The sequence below is a fragment of the Phyllostomus discolor genome, chromosome 3, assembly GCF_004126475.2.
Source record: "Phyllostomus discolor isolate MPI-MPIP mPhyDis1 chromosome 3, mPhyDis1.pri.v3, whole genome shotgun sequence".
NCBI lineage: Eukaryota > Metazoa > Chordata > Mammalia > Chiroptera > Phyllostomidae > Phyllostomus > Phyllostomus discolor.
Genome location: NC_040905.2, coordinates 150,952,633 through 150,971,022, shown reverse-complemented (window position 1 = coordinate 150,971,022; position 18,390 = coordinate 150,952,633). Strand labels below are relative to the sequence as shown.

General features: G+C 36.6%; 1 protein-coding gene across 1 annotated transcript in view; it reads left to right on the top strand.

The window, feature by feature from the left end:
• CNTLN (centlein) overlaps positions 1 to 18,390 on the top strand; it is a 307,559-nt gene that overhangs the window by 176,115 nt on the left and 113,054 nt on the right. The window contains 1 exon segment of the mRNA XM_036021559.1: positions 8,725 to 8,825. Within this exon segment, the coding sequence (XP_035877452.1) occupies positions 8,725 to 8,825 (101 nt within the window).

The window sequence follows — 18,390 nt, the reverse complement described above, 5'->3', positions numbered from 1 at the left end:
TCCTAAAAAAATTATAGTACTTTTAACCATAGAACAGTACTATACTTTTGTGGATATGGATCTATGTGTACATACATATGTAAACATATATACCCACAAAAATATAATTCTATATAATGATGTACACATACATATATAGTATTAAAACATGAAGCAAAAATATACACACCAAATAAAGATATTGATAATTTCTAGGGAGGGAAGAAAAGGTACTATATTTTGGGGGGTAGTACTATTTGCAGATCATTTTACTTCTCACAAAAATAAAAGCTGTGAATTAAACATGGCATAATGTTAGTGTTTTGAAATCCAGATGGTTGGTACATTAATGTTGGTTATATTATTCTCCATACTTTTTTAATTTTTGAAATATTTTCTGTTTTTTTTAAGTTTATAATCAAGGACCCAGTAATTATACTTTTAGTTAAAATCACTGAAGCAATCTTGCATATAGGAATGTATATAAGGATGTTCACTATAACATTGTTTATAATTATGAAAAATTGGACACAACCAAAATATCAGATGATATAACTATATAGCTAAAAGTCCCAGGAACTTCAGTTTTTAAAACCATTCTATATATGCTGCAGACCTAAATGTGAAAGATTACGTAGTTTAGCTTTTGAAGGGAAACACAAAAGAACATCTTTTTTTTTTTTTAATTTATTTATTTTTAGAGAGAGGGGAAAGGAGGGAGAAAGAGAGAGAGAGAAACATCAATATGTGGTTGCCTCTCACGTGATCCCCACTGGAGACCTGGCCTGCAACCCAGGCATGTGCCCTGACTGGGAATTAACTGGCGACCCTTTGGTTCGCAGCCCATGCTCAATCCACTGAGCTACACCAGCCAGGGCAGAAGAACATCTTTTTGACTTTGTAGTAGACAAAAGTTTCTTCAACCAGATTTAAAAAGGATTAAATATAAACTAAAAATGGATAAACTGGATTATGTTAATATGAAGAACTTATTGTCTTCTTTGAAAGATACTAATTAATGAATTAAAAGGCAACTTACGGAGTGAAAAGAGATATTTGCAGTATATACGAGGTCTGTCTGTAAGAAGTCCAGCCATTGTTAATATAATGAAAATGGTTTGCATGACATCAGTATAACTCAGCAGCCAAGGATAGTGGACTGGAATGTGCATACATGAACAATGGCAACTTCATTGTACTGGTCAGTAGGGGTGGTTAGACTCAGTTGAGTGAGCATGGTGATCGCATTCAAAATGACAGAGCGAGTAGAGCAAGGGATCTGCATCAAATTTTGCATTAAGCTTGAACATTCCTTCACAGAAACTGTTTGGATGCTTCAGGAGGCCACAGGTATAGGCAACTGGTGATTGGCAGCTTTATCTCGGCAATGTACCCACTCATGTAACATATCTTATGCGGAGTTTTTTGGTGAAACAGCAAATCACCCAGGTGACTCAGCACCCCTACAGCCCAGATCTGGCATCCTGTGACTTCTCTTTCCCGAAACTAAAATCACCTTTAAAAGGGAAGAGATTTCAGACTGTCAATAAGATTCAGCAAATAAAATGGGACTGCTGATGGCAAGGTGCCTACTTCTTGGGGACTGAAGTATCATTGTCCTATGTAGAATGTTTCTTGTATCTTCTTCAGTAAATGTCTCTGTTTTTCATATTATGTACTTTCTGGACAGACCTCATATGTCCATCAAAGGACTAGTATCCAGAATATATGAAGAATTCCTATGAATAAATAAAGGGACAATCTATTGAACACAAATATGAGCAAAACAGTGCATCCAGATGGTCAAAGCACATATGAAAATGTGCTCAGATTGATTAGTCTTGTTTCTCTCTTTTTTTAATTTGAAGCTTATATCATTGTAAATCTTTCCTCTTTTTTAATATAAGCATATACTATAGATGTCCATATAAGCAAATTTTGAAATCTTGTGTTTCAATATTTTGCAAGTTCAAAATATTTTCTAATTCCTTGTGGAGACTTCATTGAAAGAAAAAGTATTTAAAAGTAGATTCTGTAATTTCACACATTTGGGAATTTTTCCAGAGATCCTTCTGGTTTTGATTATATTGTGGTCACAGAAGATACTTTGCGTGATTTAGAACTCAAAATTTTATTGAGAATTGTTTTGTGGTCCAGCATCTAGTTTTACTTTGGTAAAAATGCCATGGCACTTGAAAAGAATATGTATCTTGCTGTTATTGGGTGAAATGTTTTATAAATGCCTATTAAGTCAAGAGTTTTCATAGTACTTTTCAAATATTCCATACCCTTACTGATTTCCACCCACTTTTTTATTGACTACTGAAAGAGGTGTGTTAAAAAAAAAAACTCAGTTTGAACATTGTCAGGGTTTTTTTAAACACCTCATTAACCCAGGTTTAGGTTTTCCTTTACTTGATGCTTGCTTATCCCTACAAGTTAGAATGACCCTGTGGAATTCTTTGTTGAATGCCTTTGTATTCAACAGAGTCTCCTCTGTAGTTGGTCAGAATTCAAATGTCTCCCAGTGCTATGTGAGCTCCAGTTTACTTAGTAGTGCTGGTTGTTCTCTGCCTGCTTTATTTAGTTTCATATTATGCATATACAATAAAATATTAGCCACAGACTCAAAAGAATTCCTAAGCAGATTTCTGTAAGTTTTTCTTTTTGTAGCTTCCTCTTCTCTGGGTACTGTGCTTCACAAATTCTAGCCACTTCAGCTTTCCCAAACCCTAATCTCCTCTCAACTCAGTGAGGATCCTTTCTCTCTGCATCATGGTATGGCAACTGTCTCATGGCAGAAGTCTGACTGTCATTTTAAGGGTTTTCTTGTTACTGGAACCCCCATTTTTTTCTTGGGTCTTCCTGCTTAAGTGCACTGGCTTAAAGAAATGCACAGATGAGAGTTTACAGTAGAGAAAGAAAAGATAGTTTAATATATATTTTTTAAATTATTTATTTATTTATTTTTAGAGAGGGAAGGGAGGGAGAAAGAGAGAGAGAGAGAGAAACATCAATGTGCGGTTGCTGGGGGTCATGGCCTGCAACCCAGGCATGTACCCTGACTGGGAATCGAACCTGTGATACTTTGGTTCACAGCCCGAGCTCAATCCACTGAGCTATGCCAGCCAGGGCTTAAATAGTTTAATATTTAATTGGTCAACTGAGATGGAGAGTGAGTGTTCTAACCAAACAGACTCCCCAGATGGCATGTAGATTACACATGATATAGGGCAAAATCACAAGACACTCTGGGTTAGGTATGTGTGATAAATCATTTCTTCAGGTCTTTTCCAGCATCACTCTGTCCAGCATCACATCTCAGCATCATTGTGCTGGGGAAATAGGATTATTTCACAGTATTAAAGGAAATGCATTCCAAGGATATAAGCATAGGAGGATGAGATGTGGTGGCAAGATTTATTAGAGTGAAAACAAAGGACTGCCCCCAGGTGCCCAATGTCTCATTCACAACCAGGTGATTCAGCTGTGGAAGAAGTCTAGCCTCTGGGGTTGCACCAAGCCCAGGAGGAGGGCCACAACCCAGAGCTGCCATGTCATTAGCCTGCCATCTGAGGCTGTAGTAGTCCAGCACAGTCTCTGTTCCTGTCCAGCCTGCTTTTGATGATGAGCTCAGCCCCTGTGGCTGCTACTGAGAGAGAATGCAGGAATGCCCCTTGGGCCTTTGTTAAGCTTTGATTATATTGTTTTGGGCTTGGGAGAGAGTCAGCTTTCTTTCAAACTATCCAATCTCTTTTCTAATTCATAAGGGGCTTGTGCAAGGCTCACCCCCATCCAGTCCCTTTCCTGGATCTCCTAGAGTTCCTTGCCCTTATCTTAACTGATCTTTTCTTGGCGATTTTGGCTCCTAGTGTGCATTCCTCAAAGTTCTACTTTGTCATCTGGCTTCTACTGCACATGCACTTATTGAAAGGAGCTCCCCCTGCACCATCGTGGCTTCTACTGCTCATGTGCCCAGCAAAGGAGTTTCCCCCTTGCTGGTTCTTACTCTCCATATCCCTAGTCTGTGGGAATGGATGGGTTGTTCCCCAAGGAGTTTGGAAAGCTTGTCTTGTGCAGGCTCCTGCCTACTCAGGGATTAAGTCCCTTTGGCAGAGGATGTAGCTGTCTCCTGGGGTGAAGCTGTAGCTTCCTAGTTAATCCAGCTTAATTAGATGTCTGGCTCCATTTTCTTTTGTTAATACCTAACTAGCTACCCAGGCTAACACAGTCTCATGGGGAGGTAGCCAGGGGGTCATTCCACCTTAGGGTTTAGGAAATTAAACATAACTTAGGTCAAGATGCTAATTTTAGCCTTCCAGAGGTCTGGACCATGTGGCCATTAGTATGGTCTCAGCTTACTCTCTTCTGCTGCCTCAGGGGTTGCTTATTATCTGGGCAAAAAACTAAGTGTGGGTGGAGGGAGATACTGTAATTTCTAGAGCTAGGATTTAAAATCAAATTTAATCACTCATAAGGATTCTGAGTTTCACTCTTTGTTGGTTTCATACCTCTAACACATCATAGTTTTCTGCTGCCTTTTGTCCAGTGTCTAAATAGTCATTTTATATCATTTGTCCAGTAAGAAGTAGATTCTGAATTGTGGTTCTTGCACCAAATTTGGAATAAGTTTGAAACACCAGATTAAGTGGGTAGCTAGTGGAGAGACAATACTCCTGTAGCTCAGGAGTACCTGGGCACTGCCTCTGGGAGCCCCTCATTCAAACACACAGTTAGATGTGGTTTGTTGGAGGTTAGTTTGATTTGAGAACAAGATGGCCTCTAGTGTTTATAAATACGTTCTATCTGAAGTAGGGATTGTGTAAATTCTTCCTAAAAGAGCACAAGCTGTAAATATAAAATATCTCTAGAGAAGCAAGAAATAATGTTTCCAACAACGGTAGCCTGTGTTCTGCTGGGTTAGTGATTTGAGAGCCAAGGAAAACTAAATTGAGATGAGCTATATCTGCTTTTTCTTTATGAGGCTATCTTGCTTCAGTTTGTTCCATGTTCTTAAATCTGAACTTGATTTGATTACAATTTATTTCTGTTTTTGACCTCTTCTGATTTGAAAATTTTATATTTGTTTTTCATTCTTTAAATGCTTTTTCTTGAAATTACAACATACATCATTTATTTGGCAAAGTCTAAAGTTCATCAGTACCTCTATCCTAGTACCTCAATGGAAGGATTTTAAACTGCTTTAAGTCTGACCCTTTCCTTGTTCTTCTATCATTTTGTTGTTCAGAACTTCAGTTGTACCTTAGTTCATCTTTACCTTCAGTTCAATGTTATTATGATTGCTTCAAATAGTAATGTTTTTTAGTTCCATGTATGCATTTACAAATATCTTGCATCATTATTTCCTATTTTGTATGATTTGTTGCATTTATTTTCTTTCTTTTTAATATATATTTTTAATAGTTCTTATTTTATCTATGATACATGAATAATAAACCTTAAAGTGTAGAAAATACTACTTATTTTTCTTCTGGCTTTTCTTGTTTCTGAGAAGTCTACTGTCATTCCAAAATTTTCAATTGTTAATTGATGTTGCTTTGTGATCCACTGGATTTTAAAATTGTCTTTTTCTTTGGTGTCCCACAGTTTCACTATGTTTCTAAGTAGTTTTATTTATTCTGTTTGCAATTTTTGATATGTTCTCAATCTGTTAATTCATACTTTTCCTCAGTTCTCAATCTTCACTTGTATTTTGAATATTGTCTCCCTATCCCCACATTATCTCAGTTCTGCCCTTGAATAATTTCTATTAGGTGCTTTCTGGACTTCTCATTTCAACACACTTTATATATTGTTACTCTTTTCCTTTTTTTGTTTCTTTGTGTGGTCTCTGATTTTTACCAATTTTCATTAGCTTTGTCTGTGTGCTATTTAATACATCCACTGTGTTTTAAATTTCGATTATTATGTTATTATTATGATTAATTTTAGTTTTATTTAGCATTCTATATCTATTATTTGGTTCTTTTTAATTTGTCTTCTTTTTTTTAATTTATTTTTTTTATTTTAATCATTGTTCAAGTACAGTTTTCTCCCCCTTACTCCCATTCCAGCCCACCCACCCAACCTTCCCCTCTTCCCCCCCCATTACCCCCCACCCCTAGTTTTTGTCCATGTGTCCTCCAAATTTGTTCCTGTAAACCCTACCCATTCCCCCCTGAAATTCCCTCTTCTCTCCCCTCCGGCCACTGTCAGACTATCCCCTATTTCAGTGTCTTTGGTTATATTTTGCTAGTTTTTTTTTGTTTTGTTGTTTAGATTCCTGTTAAAGGTGATATCATGTGGTATTTGTCTTTCACTGCCTGGCTTGTTTCGCTTAGCATAATGCTTTCCAGCTCCATCCATGCTGTTGCAAAGGGTATGAGCTCCTTCTTTCTTTCTGCTGCATAGAATTCCATTGTCTAAATGGACCATAGTTTTTTGATCCATTCATTTACTGATGGGAATCTAGGTTGCTTCCAGCACCTAGCTATTGTAAATTGTGCTGCTATGAACATCGGGGTGCAAAGGTTCTTTTGTATTGGTGTTTTAGTGTTCTTAGGATAGAGTCCCAGCAATGGAATTGCTGGGTCAAAAGGCAGATCCATTTTTAGTTTTCTGAGGAAGTTCCAAACTGCTTTCCATAGTTGTTGTACCAGTCTGCAGTCCCACCAACAGTGCACTAGGGACCCCCTTTCTCCACCACCTCTCCAACACTTGTTGTTTGTTGCTTTGTTTATGATGGCCATTCTGACTGGTGTGAAGTGATATCTCATTGTGGTTTTAATCTGCATCTCTCTGATGGCTAGCGATATTGAGCATCATTTCATGTGTCTTTGGATTTTCTGTATGTCCTCCTTGGAGAAGTGTCTGTTCAAGTCCTTTGCCCATTTTTTAATTGGGTTACTTGTTTTCTTAGAGTGGAGTCGTGTAAGTTCTTTATATATTTTGGAGATTAAACCCTTGTCTGAGGTATCATTGGCAAATATGTTTTCCCATACAGTTGGTTCTCTTTTTATTTTGATACTGTTTCCTTTAGCTGTGCAAAAGCTTTTAATTTTGATGAGGTCCCATTTGTTTATTCTTTCCTTTATGTCCCTTGCTCTAGGAGACAAGTCAGTAAAAAAGTTTCTGCGTGAAGTATCTGAGAGTTTCCTACCTACGTTCTCTTCTAGGACTTTAATGGTGTCACGCTTTATATTTAAGTCTTTTATCCACCTTGAATCTATTTTTGTATATGGTGTAAGTTGGTGCTCGAGTTTCATTTTTTTGCACGTAGCTGTCCAGTTCTCCCAACACCATTTGTTGAAGAGGCTATTTTTATTCCATTTTATGTTGCTGTTTCCTTTGTCAAATATTAATTGACCGTAGAGGCTTGGGTTTATTTCTGGGCTCTCTGTTCTGTTCCATTGGTCCATGTGCCTGTTTTTATGCCAGTACCAGGCTGTTTTGATTACAGTGGCCTTGTAGTATAGTTTAGTGTCAGGTATTGTGATCCCTCCTACTTTACTCTTCTTTCTCAAAATTGCAGCAGCTATTTGGGGTCGTTTATGGTTCCATATAAATGTCTTCTTTTGTTTTATTAATCCCTGTTCATTTTAATATATGTTTGTCACCTCTTTTTTGATGTTTAAAAAATGTTAATTTTAATAAAAATCATTTTTAATTGTTCTGTTATCTCTGTTTCCTTGTTGTTCATTCTTTTCTTTTAGGAGTGGTAATATGTAAGCTGTCATTCATGACTTTGAACATATATATATGTTCAAAAAGAATTATATATATTTAAATACATATATATTTTAAATACATATATATTAAATACATATATATTTGAATACATATATATGTTCAAAAAGAATAATATATATATATATTATTCTTACCTTCAAACTTGACTTCTTTGAGGAGTATTTTTTTCTGGTGGTTTCTCCTATCCTTTTCTTTCAGCTTGTGGAAACCTCTCTGAATTAGATGATTGTGTCTGCCTGAATGTTCCAATGTACACTGGCCATAAACCAGTTTATACATTGTTATTGATTTGTTATGTCTCTGCAAATATATATGGTTTAATTTTGAAACCAGCCATATATGGTTAGGATTCTGATCTCAGATGGTCGACCCTATCCTGTCCTCAGACTGGGGCAGGAAGCCTCTTTTAATAGAACTTGAACCATATAAGCTCTGATATCCAGGTTTTCATGCAGCGATATTTTGTCTCTCAGGTTTCTGAAGTTAGCCGAGTTTTCCATCTCAGTCATAAAGTACCTTAGGCATGAACTTTCATCCCAACTTGGGTCCTCGCTTAGGACCTCACTAGGTCCTCAGGGGCAGTACTTGATCCAGGTATCTCACTGCAGTATCTCAATTCTGTTTTACTAGTAAGGAGTCTTTGTGTTGGCATCTAGAGATTTGCTATCTTTGCTTTCAGTGGTATATGTTAACATTTTTATTATTGTTTTACGTAGCATACCTGTATGTTAGAAGGTAGTCGGGTAACTCATACATGATTTTTAAAAATCATATAGTCTGTGTTTTAAGTATTTAACATATTTATTTAGATAAAGTTAAACTTCATTTAAAATTTTTAATTTCCAAGTCCTCATTAAAATTCAGTTTTAATTTCTAGGATTTGTTACTGTTAATGTATTTTTGCTTTTATTTTACTATTGTATAATTCATATATTTTTAAATCTGCTGTCTTTGTGACATTATTTCTTTAATTATTTATTATGTTAATTTTCATAGGATGAATCTTCAGGAAGAATTGGATAAACTTAAAGTACGTGCATCTATTGACAAAGCAACAATACAAGAATTGAATACATGGATAGCAGAGAAGAAAGAAGGTAAATTTTTTTGTGAGAATAAATATTGAATATATGCATTTTTGAATTATCTAGTTCTTGATGTTTTATTTTTAGTTTCTCCTAAAAACCTTACATTTTCCCCCTCTTTCTACTTCTTTACTCATTGATATCTCATTAACATTTTCACTTGTCATGAGATTAAATAGGACACCTGAAAGTCAGTCATCTTTAAGAATTCAAGTGAGATGTTTTATAAGGAGGAAACATAATGTTTTATTATTCATTGATAAAGTTTTACTAATTATTTATTGTTTAAAATTTTATAGATAATATAGTTACTGTACTCAATATCAGTTATACGTTTATGTGTGTAATTGTTTAGTTCTCATCAGTTGTTCTGAAATCAAAATTTTAGAGTTAGAATGAAACTTGGGGATCTGCAGTTCTGCAACCAGCCTGCCTAATAGTCTAAAAGTGTTCGGTAAGAAGGAATATATCCATTCCAATTGCAAATTTATTCCTTTAATAAAATCAAGATAACTATATTTATTGTAAGACATGAATCCATACTTTTGTAATGGTTTTATACTTATTAAAAAAATGTAAGTAATATTGGAGACAGAATTTAACCTTGTTACAGCTTAATTGTTAAGGTGTTGTCAATTTATACTTAACAATTAACTTAGTAATTTATACTTAATAATTAAATTTTTCCTGTACCACTTATCTGGCTATTGTCCCAGTTAAAATTGTTGTTCCAATTGTTCCTGCATAAGTCACTGGTGATTTGTCAAGGCCAATATTTGAACCCCTTTATTTTACACTGTTGATTTATATTATATTTCAAGCTTACTCTTTCATTGGTTTCTGAAACATTGGTTTTTCTGTTTTACCTCCTACTTTCCTGTATATTCCCAGTCTTCCAAAAATGGAAATGAAAAGAATGGAACTTCTTTTCATTTTTTTCTTAACTGTTGGTGTTCTTTATTACTTTAACCTTGGTTTACTTCCTAAAAATAGTATGTTGTTTTTGGAAAAAATATTTAAAAACATTTAAGCACTAAGAAAAAATAAAAAGAAGAAAACAAAGAAAAAACTTATTCACAAACACTTAAGTATCAGAATTTCAGTATTAAATAATTATAAAAAATATCTTCATACTAATATAGAAAGAAGCCTAGATAGAGAAATTGTGAAAAACGCGAATCGTAATATGTGCTCTTTTTTAAAAAAGGCATTTACATATTTTTATTTGGAACCAACCAAATAAAAAGAAACAGATGTATAAGTAAAGGAACTTTTGTTGAACTTTAGTTAAATGATTTGGTACTTCAAGAGATATTAATTTTTGCTATGTATAATGTGTACCTTTTTACCCAAATTTTTGAGAGAAAAATATTCTCATTATACACAGGTAATACTAGTTCTGTATACCTACAGATGTTTTTAATTCTTTTCTTTATGCTTATGTATTAAAAGTGTAACTCTAGAAAGCAATAACGATATCTGTATGCAAAAAAATTACCCTGGAATATGATAATCAGTTTTGTTTCTAAATATAAATAAATTAAAAATTGAATTAAAAAATTAAAATGAAAGATTTTTTTCCCTGAAAGTCTGGGCCAAAAACATGGGTGCACATTATACTCTGCAAAATACAGTATCTCTTTTCTGAGCTCATATTTTATTAAACTAAGGGTTTTGTTAGTTTCTCTGTTTACTTTACCTGTTTTCTTCCAGACTGGATTTTAAATCTGTGTTTTGTTAAATGTTCATATCAGTCCATCTAATAGAGATTGTTCTTCTGGTCTGGAAAGGGTGATCTCAGGGATTCAAATTGTTTAGTCTGTAGTCTTTTAGAGCACATTTCATGAGTTTTCCCTCTCTTGGGGATTACTACCTTGTATTGTCTTATGCCCAATGTCTGAAAACCATTTTTATATAATATATTTTGTCTAGTTTTTAGTTATAACAAGTAGAAGGGTAAACCTGGTGCCTCTAGCTTACTTTTATTATGATTGAACATGTTTTACCTAGATTAAAATTCCGAATCTATATGACTAGAAAGTATCAAATGTATATTTCCATGTACCAGATGTATATTTCTTATTTCCTACTACTTGTTTTTCCCTGGCTACAAGATATCAAAAGTTAAGCACATTTAAAAAACAACTCATTGCCTTACCTCTCAAATCATTTCTACCTTCTCTAGACCACCTTAAGCCCGTCCCACACTAAATTTCTCTTTACTGAAAATTGCAACTCATATTGTAGTGAATCTTTAATATAATCCCACATAATCTCTACTAGGAGCTCAATTGAGCTGGAGAGAGCTGAGCTGCCAGGTGTCCAAGTAGCTGATTTAAGGTAATAGACAAAAAGAAAGTAACTATCAAGCATTTAATCACGTATTCTATATGGAAGAGGCGAAAGTGGAGCAAGCATGAACTCCCCCTGTTCAACCTCCCCCCTGGGAACTGCACTCCAGTTGAGGACCATCCAGTTGGATTAGCACAGACATAGGGGTTATCACACTGCCAAAGGAGCCCTGAACAAAAGTCTCCTGCATTTTTGTTGGCCTGGGTTTTGGATGAGGGAAGAGAGGGAGGACCTGGAGAGGAAAAGTGCTGAGTACTGAGTCCAAATGCAAAAACGTGTCCTCAAAGCTACCCTCACCCCAGAACAAACAAACAACAAGATCATAGGAGGAGAAGTGCAGAGACTGGAAACCTATTGTGGTCATGTTTGAGTAATAAGGAAGGATAAAAGGAAAAGTCTCAGGGACTCTTTATCTGAAGTTCATATGTTATCATGGTCATAGGCACTGGAGATCATCTGAAGCACTGAGTCAACATGAAAGGTTTGGCAGGCAACTGTCAGTTCTGGTTAGGACATCTTGGGAAAACTGTCTCATCAGAATTCATCTACTTCAAAATCAGGGAAATCTTTATCATCTGTTCGTCAGATGGTGTGTGAGTCTGGTCAGGATTAGATGCTTTCTTTAGATGTATCACGTGAATTTAGGCATCTATTCCCTGGAGTTTGGTTACAAAGGTTGGTTAGCAGTAACTGATAGGGGCTTTTCCAGGAAGGCTGAAGAGGATCTTTCTGGAGGTGTCTTTTCTAGTAGATGATGAAATCTCCAGGTTGGAAAGTGCACTGCTTAAGATCTTCATCTTCCCGGATTGCTCGGTGAAAAGATGGCTCTGCCAACCACAACATGGTTTGATAGAAGATATTAGACTTTTATTATATTGAATTGTATCTCTTTTCATCAGCTGTAGATCAAAAGAGGCAAGGACCAGGTGTATAGGGTGCCCTGTGATTATCTTAAAAGTAAAGAGTTTATGAATTGGAAAGGGGGTGGATCTGAGATTTTCAAGGACCAATACCAATGCTTTTAGTGAAGGTATTTGGAGAGCCTCTACAGAATTTGCAACTGAGTCTTAATAATACTGTTAGTGCTTTTAACTCAACCTGCAGATTGAGAGTGGTAAGAGAGTATAAGTGTTGTAAAACTGGCCAATAGTACAGACTTGTCGAAGCACCTGATATATGAAATGGGTTCTCCAATTACTGTAGAGTTCAAGAGGGGATCTGCAGGTAGAGATGAACTTTTCCAAAGGGATTTTAGCCACAGAAGAGGCAGTAACCTGTGTACAAGGGAAAACTTCAGTCCTCTGAGGAAGCATACAGACCATGACTAAAACACATTTATATTCATGAGACAGGGGAAGCTATATGAAATCCATTTGCCAGCCCTCAAATGGTCCATTAGGCAATCTAAAATGTCTGGGAGCAGTGTGAACAGGCTTCAATGGGTTGTACTTTGGACAAGCAGGACAAGTGAGGTAAGTGTATTTTGCAGCCTTATTAATATTTCCCCACCAATATTGATTCATGAAGGCTATCATTTTGTGAGTGGACTAATGGTTTACTTTATATATAGTAGTTAGAAGTGGGAATTTTAATCTTTGGTGGGGTTGGGTTATTTGGCCTGAACTAGAGCTTTCTCTTTTTATCAAACCAACAATTGTTGGATTTCCAATCTTATTTTTCCTTCTCTGAGGCAAATTTTTGGGCTTCTATAGCTGGATTTTCTAATTTATCATTTGGGAAAATGCCCCTTTGGACAATGACAAAGGCTTATATGCTGTCAGTTCCTTTAAAAGGCAGCATTTCTTGTGAAAGTGTCAGCAAGGTGGTTTCCCTTTGCTTCCAGAGAGTCAAGTTTAGAATACCTTGGGATCTTAATAAGAGCTAAATCATCAAGTAAACATAGCATTCAGTAATTCCTGAACATATGGGCCATTTTTACATTTTATTTCTGCTGGAAGTAAGGAAGCTACATTGTTTCCACAACATTCCAAAATCATGAGCTACTACTCCAAAAATGTGTCTTTTATTAGTATTAAGTGTGAGCATTTATAATAAGGCTTTTTAGAACTGGGCTGTAGTAGCCAAAGGCAACTTGCCTTTGCAAACTTAGGTTACATCAAAGTGTGTTGATATTGCATACCCAGCAAAATATTTGCATGTTCACTTTTTAATAAGAACTATCAGTGACTTATTAAATAAGAACTAAGAGGTGGGGAGTACTGGAGGGTTAGGGGTTGAAGGGCAGAAGAGGGATAAAGGGGGAAAATTGGGAAAACTATAATAGCATCATCAATAAAATATACCAAAAAAAGAACTATCAGTGAACCATGAGAAGTCGATGTTACTCAAAGTAGTTTCCTATAGATCACAAGTGGCAAACACAAGGCCCACAGGCTGAATCTGGCCCTCCACCTTGTTTCTACCTGGCAGCAGCACCAAACTCTTGCTTAACTGTTAAGGAGTAGTTACCTTTATATGGTCCTAAAATTACATTTGGCCCTTTGAAGGCAATCTCAAGGCTGATGTGGCCCCAGGTGAAAATGAGGTTGACACCCCTGCTATAGATCACCACTAGTGGTCAGGAGGTGACCCATCAGGGTAAAGCAGTTGTGCAGTGCATTGTTGGTGATAGAGGTGAGAAGGGCAGCAGAGTTACGGTTATAAAAACATGAAAGAGTTATGGGAAGAGCAGTTAACAAAAGGACTTCATAGGAGATGAGGCAAGTGACTGAAAAATTGTTGAGTATGATGAGAATTCAGGAGAGCCTCTACTACATGGAGTAGAAATATGGTTAGGGGACCCCATAATGATTTCTAAGGCTAGGTGGTTTATTTCCATGGTGCCACAGGGTCCAGTTGGTGGCTGTAATGGCCTTTGGTTGATGGCTGTCCCCATGTTTTGGGATGAATACCCCAAGGGCATTCCCTTCCTTTTCATATGTGAAAAGGAAAATGGGAACCTGGTATTTGGGATGCCCAAGGGCAGGTACATTTGCTTTAAAGGCTGTGTTGTCCTTTTATTTCTGTAAAATTGGGTTGGGGTTGTTGTTCTTCAGTAAAACATGCAGAGGTTTGGCCATAAGAGAGAGATTTGGGATTCAATTTCAGCAATAACTAACTAAGCCAAAAAAAAACAACAACCTTGCAGTTGGTGCTTAGTTTTGGAATTTGGGGAACTTCAAGACACCATGAAGCCTATCTGGATCTAGGTACAGCCCTGGTTCTGATATCAGATGCTCTAAATATCAAACTTGGGTTTGGACAAACTACATTTTCTCCAAGGGCCCCTGATGTCTCTTAAAGGCTAAAAGCTTTAGCAGGTGGATGCTTCTGTGAGGAGATTTGGAAAGAAGAGCAAAGAGAAAAGTCACTCACATATTGAAACAAAGTAGAACCCCTACGGAACTTCATGTCATCTAGATCAGCCTTTGGGATTTGGGAGGAATAAGAAGGGCTCTCAGTAGAACTCTGAGGTATTACTGTCCAGATGAATTGTCTTTTTTCCCAAGTGAAGGCCAATAGATTTTGGCTAGCTTTATCAATTGAGATACTAAACAATGCACTGTGTTACCTCAGTCACGATGAAGAATTTACTTTCATTTGGGATGGATGTTAGCAGTGGATGAGGGTTAGGAGCAATAGGATGCCAAAGGATATCAATGTTGTTTATCGCTTGGAGGACCTGGATAAACCTACACTCTTGGCCCTTGGGTTTTCTCACAGATAAAAGAGGAGTACAACAGGAACTAGTGCAAGGGATAATGAAACCTGAGTTTTGTGGTTTTCAATTATAAGCTTTATACTTTGGAGGGCTACTTTACTTGTAGGGTATTGATTGATTCTAGAAAAAGGTTTTAAGGTATCTAATCTTGATAAGAGGTGCACCGTGGATGCTACTACTATCAGTTGAAGATTTTGCCCATAAAGAGCGATGGCAGCCAAACTAATAGGGGCCAATGACCAGTGCTCCCAGATTCAGCTATAGTACTGTCAGAGAATATAAAAGTTGTCCAAGGGTCATTTAATTCATCCAATTGTATAATTTGATGCTACTATCAAATTCTAGAATTATTTCCCTCTTTTGGAAGAAAAAAAATCTAACATGATACTTTTATAACAAATCTTGGCCTAATAATAAATTAATAGGGGTGGAGGAACTAAGGAGAAAATAGTGAGGATCTCAAGGAATAGATAGGTTCAAAGACAAAAACTTACTAGAAGTTTATTAGAGAACCCCACTGTTTGAACTGCTTTAGTACTTTAAGGCAAGAACTGCTTCATAGCAGTAGGGTTGACCACCGAGAGAGTAGCTTCTGTGTCAATAGAGACAGATGAATTCACACTCTGGAGAGAGGTTTCTCCGAGTTGAATAAGAGGAGTATTGGGAGGAAACCCCTGTATTCCTTGGAGTCCTGTCTTTGGAAGTTAGGACACTAGAAGGACTGGTAAGAAGGCTGAGGGTGTCTGAAGTGCTTAAATTTGTGACAGTCTCTTTCCTGGTGTCCTGGCTCATTGCAATAATAGCAGAAACTAAGAAGCTTTTGATTTTGTGTAGTTGCCTTCATTTGCCAGAGTTGAAAATTAAGAACTTGAGTGGTCTTTCTTTTAGTGCCTTATCTAGAGTGTGAGCAAGCTGATTTGCCAAATATAAATTTAGAGTGGACATAGTTTCCCATTTCATCCTGTTCCTTTTAACTATTGAGTTGGCCAAAAAGTCCATTTAGGTTTTTTCCATAACACGCATTTTTCATTTTAACTAATAACTTTATTTATATGGATATTTTGAGTATGTCAGCTATCCCCCATGAGATATAACATTGATTATTCTCAGTTAATGTCTCAATTTGATTGCTGTCATCTTCAACTGACCTACCTGAATGTGGAGCATTGTCCAGTGAGAAATCTCCAGCACAAAACTTTACAAACCACTTTTGACACATTCAGTCAGTCACAACACCTTCTCCACACAGTGCACAAATCTTATTTTCTGCATTTCAGTTGCATTTTTACCTTTCCTTAAAAAGTAAAGCATAATATGCTGAAAATGTTGTATTTTCTTCCATCTTCAATATTAAAATGGCTACACAAAAATTCACCAATTTTGATAATTTTTTTTCAATAGCCAAGTGTTGGAAGCAGCCTAAGTGCCTATCAGCAAATGAGTGGATCAAAAACTATGGTACATTTACACAATGGAATTCTACACAGCAGAGAGAAAGAAGGAGCTCCTACCCTTTGCAACAGCATGGATGGAACTGGAGAGCATTATGCTAAGTGAGATAAGCCAGGCTGTGAGGGACAAATACCATATGATCTCACCTTTAACTGGAACATAATCAACAAAAGGAAAAAGCAAACAAAATATAACCAGAGTCATTGAAATTAAGAACAATCTAATAGCCAGTAGGGAGAGGGAAGGGGACAGTGGGAAGAAGGGTTTTCAGGAACTACTATAAAGGACACATGGACAAAACCAAGGGGGAGGGTGGAAGCAAGGGAGAGAGGTGGGTTTGGAGGGGGTTGGGGGAGGGTTGGGAAGAAAATACAGACAACTGTAATTGAACAACAATAAAATAACTTTAAAAAATGCATGCTGTTATGACAGCTGTCACAATACAGTCTAACAAAATTGTTTTGAATGAAGTTAAAGACAACTAAGCCCTACTAAATCATCTTACAGATAAAAAACAAAAACAAATGAACTTTTTGGCCAACCCAATAAAAGAAAAAGTCTTGGTTCAGCCTGTTAATAAACATACAGTTAAAAGCTACCTGAGTGGAATCAACATCTGAAAGAAGACCAGAATTTTCTTGGAAAACAATCTGAAGTCAATTTAATACTCATGAACAGGTTTATCAGACTTTTGTGAACAAGTCTGAATTTTATTCCACTCAGCAGGCTTTGGAAAAGCCTTAGGAATTGCCTGATGATGGCGGTTAGTGATTTCTTTTGCCTGATCATATAACAAGTCAGTGAGATAGTCTCCGGGTAGTAATTCTAGAGACCTTCCAGGGTTTTTTGAATTAACAGTTTTCATCCAATGCTGAACCTGGACTTCATGGACAAGCCTGTGAACTAGCTAACATAAGTCTGAGAAACTAAGTTAATAAGTTTGAATGACTATATTAAATTTCTCAGCAGAACTGTGGGGATCCTCATTTACTTTGAGGAAATCTTTGCATATTGATCACAGTTCAAGCTTATTTCAGAGAATATAAGATATTGGGGCTTTAACTTTTTCATCCTCAGAAGGGCTTCATTTTAAAGGGACTGAAGGCGGAGCCTTATAGAAAGAAGCTGAGGGAGAGGAACAGTGGTGCAGGAGGAGAGGAACATGAGACTTCAAAACCTTTTTAGTTTTTCTTTAATCATTAGTTTACCTCAGCTAATCTTAAAATTTTATTTTTCAAAGAAGCAATATTAGACTCCTGTTGACATTTAATATTAGACTCCAGGTAGCATTAGGAAGCCTCAAAATACTGGTCAAAATAGGCATTCCATTGAGTTTTGTAAATTATAGAGCTATGATTGTCCAATTTGACTTTAAGAAAAGTAAGTTTGGTGATTTCAGAAGTTCCCCATAATGGTGATTGTTATTCTAAATTACTTTTGGTCACATTGGTCTATTTAGTTATAAATTCACATGGGATGGACCACCTTTTTAAAACATAAAATTGGTTGAGGGCCCTGTGTGTTGGGTGGGGTGGTGCACCCTCAAAATGTTTAGATAATTGGAGTCCTGCTTTTCAGAGGACTTTTCTCTAGAGTAAAGGCCCAAACAGCCTGCAGGCTAAACACAAGCACTATTCCAGTGGGAATAACTTGATTCCAAAGGAATCAGCCAGAAGCTGAATAATACAATTCCAATGGAACACCATAGTTCAGGTCCAAAAGGAATCAGACCTAAGCTGAACAGCAATGTTGTAGGCCTAAGTACTAACCCAGTACTTACAAGCAAGGCCTTAAACCAGAAAAGGAGGAAGCCTCACATTAGGTATCAAATGGAGCTGGAAGAGTTTTGAAACTCAAAGAGAGTGGAAGATTGGATCCAGGAAAAAGAGGGTTGGTAAGGTAGCAGAAATGTTTTCTTGCTTATTGTTTCTGCAGATCAACCAGGGAAGATGTGCTTCAGGCTATAGTTCTGTTGCTTGACTTGGACATCTCAGCTTCAGACTTCATACTGAGTTGATAGTGCTCTACATATCTCAGTCTCAGGCAAGGCTG